General features: G+C 37.8%; 1 protein-coding gene across 1 annotated transcript; it reads left to right on the top strand.

Moving 5' to 3' along the window:
* LOC116215700 (40S ribosomal protein S8) lies at window positions 1-3,062 on the top strand. The gene is made up of 5 exons (XM_031551522.1): window positions 1-158; window positions 306-378; window positions 1,782-2,112; window positions 2,401-2,570; window positions 2,663-3,062. Exons 1-5 carry the CDS (start codon window positions 155-157, stop codon window positions 2,745-2,747), a joined length of 663 nt encoding a protein of 220 aa, XP_031407382.1. The 5' UTR covers window positions 1-154; the 3' UTR covers window positions 2,748-3,062.
* The last annotated feature ends 3,025 nt before the right edge of the window (window positions 3,063-6,087 follow it).

Genomic DNA, 6,087 nt, shown 5'->3' with positions numbered 1-6,087 from the left:
CACATCGTCATACATGAAAGGTATATATATGTAGTTTACTCATCACTAGGGTTTCAGAGCGAGAGGGACCGAGCCGGCGACGAGTAGGAGGAGGGTGAGGGGGAGAGAGTAGAATAGCCACTGCGCCGCCGTCACCGCCGCTGCCCCGCCAAACATGGGTAAACTCCGACGACGCTTTTGACTTCGAGTATACCCGTTCTTGAGCATCAATGTCTGAATGCCGAATAGTTTCTCTGCTTCCTCTCGCAATGCGATCGTTTATCAGCACAGAAAATGATGAGGCTTCTGTCTCCGATTTGTGGCAGGTATTTCTCGGGATTCGATGCACAAGAGGCGCGCCACTGGCGGCAAGAAGAAAGCTTGGAGGAAGAAGAGAAAGTAATCTCTTTCTCTCTCGTCTGTGACTCTGTGTATATAGTTTAGTAGCAGTCGGATAATTGAATGGTTTTAGCCGATGTTCTTTCGAAGCTTAGGTTGATGCATCTTGTCCGGTTTTATGCTTTTCTGTTTGCGTTAATTTGCCACAGCCTCATGTTGATTCGATGAGTAGAGATTTAGGTCGCAGTACGTTGAAGCTGTATCAAGCTAGCAGCTTTAGGCTTAGTAAGAATTTAGCTGGGGAAAGTAAAATTTGGAAATGTTGGTTCCGTTCATGTTTTGGCGTCTGAAGTGAAACGTCCGATTTCACTGTTTAAGTCTGTAGTTTGTGTCGATTCAAATATGTCAGAGGCTCCCCGACTCCAATGACGAAATTATGAGAGTGAAGTTCCAATTTTTATGTAGTAAAGAATTAAGACTGGTGCCGCAAATCTCTGGTTTTCGCTCGTTAGCTTATTTGATGCAAATTTGAGGCTGAATTTCGGATGCAGGAAAATTTATTCAATCTTTTCGCCAAAATATCATGCTTGACCTTGTCCAAAGGGTTGCCTCCAGTTAAGAATATAATCATTGCCTAAAGAAATTAATGGTACGTTTGATTTTAGAGTTAAAGTAAGTTTGATTTTGATTTTGATTTTGATTGTGGAAAAGGACAAATGAGATGAGATTATAAATTTCACTTGGGAAACGTGTATTTTTGTTGTGTAGTGTGTTGAGTTAAAATTAAAATCATGATTCTAAAATCAAACTTACAAATCAAACGGAGCCTAAGTGTTCTTGGTAAGAATAGGGGAAACAAAGTGAGGGGATGAGCAAGATGACTCTAAAGATAGATATCTGTGAATCTGCCCTAGGAGGCCCCGAGAGATTAGGGTGAAGCTATATGTGGTGAAACTGGAACATATTGTATGTCTATAACCTAGAAAGACTAGACATTTGGTAGAGCAGCTTGCTAGCTTGTAGGTATGCCTTGGTTGCTTGTAGGTATGCCTTGACAAATGATAATCAAGGATTAGTAACCCTTTTCAGAAATCAAGAATTATTGATGGGGCAGATATATAGGGCGCGTTTGATTTCTTAGTTTGATTTTAGAATCATAATTTTGATTTTAACTCTACCCATTACACAACAAAAACACACGTTTCCCAAGTCAAATTTATAATACCATCTCATTTGTCATTTTCCATAATCAAAATCAAAATCAAAATCAAAGTTACTTTTAACTCTGAAACCAAATGCACTCATAATCTTCCCGAGGTAATGCATGTGGGTCAGAGTTATTGGTAAATCACATTTTGCTTGGCATGTGGTGCAATTACCTTATTCTAAAGGTTAAAATGATGTCTTACTTTGCTCATACGAGTCTATGTTTTCTCTTACAATTTTCCTATTGCCTTATGAAGGTATGAGTTGGGTCGACAGCCTGCAAATACCAAGCTCTCCAGCAACAAGACTGTGAGGAGGATCCGTGTAAGAGGAGGCAATGTTAAGTGGAGGGCTCTGAGATTGGACACAGGGAATTACTCATGGGGAAGTGAGGCAGTGACCCGCAAGACCCGTATCCTTGATGTTGTCTACAATGCATCAAATAATGAGCTTGTTAGGACTCAGACCCTGGTGAAGAGTGCAATTGTTCAGGTCGATGCTGCTCCGTTTAAGCAGTGGTACTTGCAGCACTATGGTGTCGATATTGGTAGGAAGAAGAAGGCTGCAGCTAAGAAGGAAGCTACTGAGGTAATATGAGTTCAGAATCATTTTTATCCTTGACAAATCTGGTTAAAGAATGCGCATTAAGTGTGGGTTTTCCATTTTCATGCTCGAATAATACAAGTGCCATGATGTAAAGGTCAAAATCATCTTTACTTTCTAAAGAAATTTAAAGAAATGGGCACGTCTCCTGCCCATGAAAAAAGGAAACTGGAATATTTCTTAACGACCAGAGCTTTTATTTGTGATGGTTTCAGATTTTTCTTCTGATGTTTCTCTTTTTGATAGAGATCCTTAATATGGGTTAAATGACAGGAGGGAGAAGCAACCATAGAGGAAGCCAAGAAGAGTAACCATGTCCTCAGGAAGCTCGAGAAGCGCCAGAAGGACCGTAACCTTGACCCCCATATCGAAGAACAGTTTGGGTCAGGAAGGTTGTTGGCCTGCATTTCCTCCCGGCCTGGTCAATGTGGAAGAGCTGATGGGTAAGCTCATCTTGACCCCTAAGGTTTTTCATCCTCGTTACCTCTTCCACTTTTCCTCTCAACGCTGATCATTTGGGCTCCCTTGATTGTAGGTATATATTGGAAGGGAAAGAGCTTGAGTTCTACATGAAGAAACTTCAAAAGAAGAAGGGCAAGGGTGCGGGTGCTAGCGCTTGATTGTACTGTACCTACCCTTCCTTTTTTGTCCCGCCTTCAGGGGATTCATGTCAGAAGATCTCATTTTTGACAGCTTACAATTTGAGAGGTTTTTATGTTTATTGTTTTGGAACAGCTGAGACTCGGTATGAACAATTCTTGTCAGATGTCGTTCTAATGATTTCTGATACCAGTCATCCGGCTTGTATTTGAGTATTCAGATCCTCTACTTTGGTCTTCTAGACCGTCATCAAATGGCTTTGTTAATGACCCAGATGTAATGTCGCCCCTAATCCGATGATAATGTACGGATTCGCCTTTGTAAGTGTTAAAAGATTTGTATGTCCTCGGGTCTTCTATGGATTTTAAATTCTTTATGAGCAGCTTTTGAGGAATAGGAAAAGAAGAATGAAGAATCTTCTATTTAGCCTAAAGGAATAACAATTCACTGGGACAGCCTAACATAGTTTGGATGTCAGGCCTGACAATGATATATTTGACAAGCCTGAACTAACACATGATATGGCATTAGATTTTGGTTGGGGATCATAAAACATGTCCGGAGACTCGGCGGTAAACGGAGTTATTGCGAGGACGAGTTCTTTCAAAATTTTATGATAGAAATGGGACTGATAAGACAGAAAGCGCGGGATGAGATCTTTCATGGAATAACTTTGGCCGGACCTGTCACGGAATAGATCCTGCCGACAGGGGTAACCTATTTGATGATCCCAAATGAGCAAAAAAGGAGTAATAATAGAACTTCTCATTGATGTGTACTGAGAAACCCTTCAATTCCAATTAGAAGAGCATGAAAAGATGCAATGGTTGGTGATGCAAATGATGGCTTCTTTCACAGCCTGTTCTTTCTCCCTCACAAAGGAACCAAAAGGCTTGAAAATGTTTGATTAACTTTATTAGAAAAAAAGGCCTAAAAAAAAAAACAGAGAGAGAAGCTTCTTCTCCAGAAAACAAAAAGAAATGAGGCAAAGTGAAAGAAAAAGAAAAGTTGTGACTAATAAAATGATGCCATTAAGTTAAAAAGGACATGCCCATCCTTCTATGTCTCTAATAATAATCCCTTTCACCACCTTAGCATTTTAGTGGGGGGAATTCGCCGAGTTCATCGACTCGAGAGTACGCAGAATAAGATCATAGTCGACGATATTGGGTCGTGGTCGATGCGGATACCACGTGGTATACTGTGATTTGATTTTCATTGACATCTTTCGCTTCAATGGAGCAGACGACAGAATGACGAAATCAACAAAATTCTATAACAGTAATGACTTAATTGATTGCAAAAATTGGTTTAAAGATTCAGGATTAAATTAAAGTTGACTTCTCCCTCCATTTCTTTTTTAACTTCTATTAAAAACATTGGAAAAAAAAGTTTATTATGCATATATTTAACTATTTAGATAAGGAGGAGGTTTCATTTCCGGACCGGCGATATAAAGGTTGGTCTACATTAGCTTAACCATAACATTTGATAAAATCCATGGATCTAGCCACAACTGGTTTGGGACTTTTAGAACAACCAAGACTATAATACACCAAATGTGAAAGTATCTTTTTTCATTTGGTTATTGCATAGATTCTTCCTTCTCATGGTGCACTCTCTTTGATTCTTATCGTTTACTTTGTCACTTTAGCAAACAACACCATCTTTTCTTTTAATATTGGTCTAATTTTTTCTTGGACCGATTTAAATCAATCATATACATCTAATCTAGCACATTCACGAGAATTACTTAAGTTCATCTTATATGTCCAAGGAAAAGTTCACCACTACAAACATCCGAAGAGATGATGAAGAAAACAAAATTAACCAAATTTAATTAAAAAAAATAGTAACACCATGATCGGGGCCTTCCATGAAAGTTTGTGGGGACAAAGAGACCATCATCTAAACAAATAAAAATCTTTTCTCCAACCAATATTTTAGCATTTGTCAGAAAATGTTCTGCGAACAAAACCCACATTCATGGCATCTTCATTTGTAATTAAACTAACAGATAAAAACCTGCAAGAACAATAATAGACCTTCTCATTAAACAATCGGGCAACCCTCCAGTATAATTGCATAACATTATCTTTTAACAAAATGCTTTTTTTTTTTTTTGCTTGTCACGCACTTACTTTTCGGATGGTATAATCCCATTGGAAGATTAAAGCTCCATTCGCAGCCTGTTTAACCACATCTGTTATTATGAATTAACAACCCTATGACAGATTTGACGATGTGAAGTTCACGTTAGTAGATTCCTAATAGTTTTTAATGGATAGGACTAAAAGTATTTTTTTTTTGATAAATAAGATTAAAAGTGTATTACAAAGCAAACATGTATGACTGAAAAATTCAAATTGAAACTTATAGGATTGAAATCCAAAAAAGTACAAACTTATAAGATTTTTACTGTACTTTCCCATGAGAAAATGTAAAATAAATTAGATTTTTTTAGTAACAGCCTCACACGGGAAAAGATCAATTAAAAGGGGCATCTTTCCAAACCTGAAGTCCACTACATAACCTACCTTTTTCTAATCCATATAAATAAATAAATAGATTAATTAATGAATTAATAATATTTAACAGAAAAAGTTAAATTTTATGATTATAGAAACATCCTTTTATATTTTCTTTAATTATATTATTGGGTCTAGTCAGAATCTCACCCAAATGCCAACCTGGGATTCTTTTGGTGCTATTACTGTGTGAAATTTCACAAAAATAATCATTGGGAAAAGTTAAAAAAACATAATGGAGTGGTTCTAACTTCTTCTTCTAACCTTACTGTACAGAGTACACATTAACTTAATGAAATGAGCAATTAAATTAAATGGGGATTAATTAGTCCTCTCTCTGTATGTTTTTAATTTATTAGTTTATTAAAAAAATAATAGAAGCTTCTCTGTTAAATTATGCGAAATTTGCAGAAATTACGGTTGACCCCATCCAACCTCTAAAAAATTGATGATTTTTTGATTTCTTTTCCCCTGTCCTAATCATTAGAAATCAGGACTTTTTGTCATCAGGGAAAAGCCCGACACTCCCAGCTGTTTGCAGCAACAAGAAGAAGAGTAAGAATCAAAACTACCAGATTGCACGGTTAAATTGTTGTTTTCAATTTGACATCGACATGCCCCCCTCTCCCTAAAATCAAAATGCGGAAAATTGGGATTCGTTCTCGGATTGGTCGATTGAATGCTTGAGACCTCTCGCGATATCTACCGATCTGGGTTATCCGAATAACTGCGGGCGATGGGGCTGGAGTCAGTAGTCAGGATCAGGATCACAGTCTCTCTCGAAACGGTTGCGAGACGGTCGAATTCCGGATAATTAGCAGATACTCGGTAA

Source organism: Punica granatum, chromosome 7 (genome assembly GCF_007655135.1).
Source record: "Punica granatum isolate Tunisia-2019 chromosome 7, ASM765513v2, whole genome shotgun sequence".
NCBI lineage: Eukaryota > Viridiplantae > Streptophyta > Magnoliopsida > Myrtales > Lythraceae > Punica > Punica granatum.
The sequence above is the reverse complement of the archived record's forward strand: the minus strand, read 5'-3'. Positions and strand labels throughout refer to the sequence as shown.

What these genes read in the sequence shown, in the direction of transcription:
- LOC116215700 (XM_031551522.1), top strand. An exon ending in GCTTGGAGGAAGAAGAGAAA is followed by an intron (nt 379 to 1,781) that starts GTAATCTCTTTC and finishes TGCCTTATGAAG; the next exon opens with GTATGAGTTGGGTCGACAGC. An exon ending in CAATGTGGAAGAGCTGATGG is followed by an intron (nt 2,571 to 2,662) that starts GTAAGCTCATCT and finishes CCTTGATTGTAG; the next exon opens with GTATATATTGGAAGGGAAAG.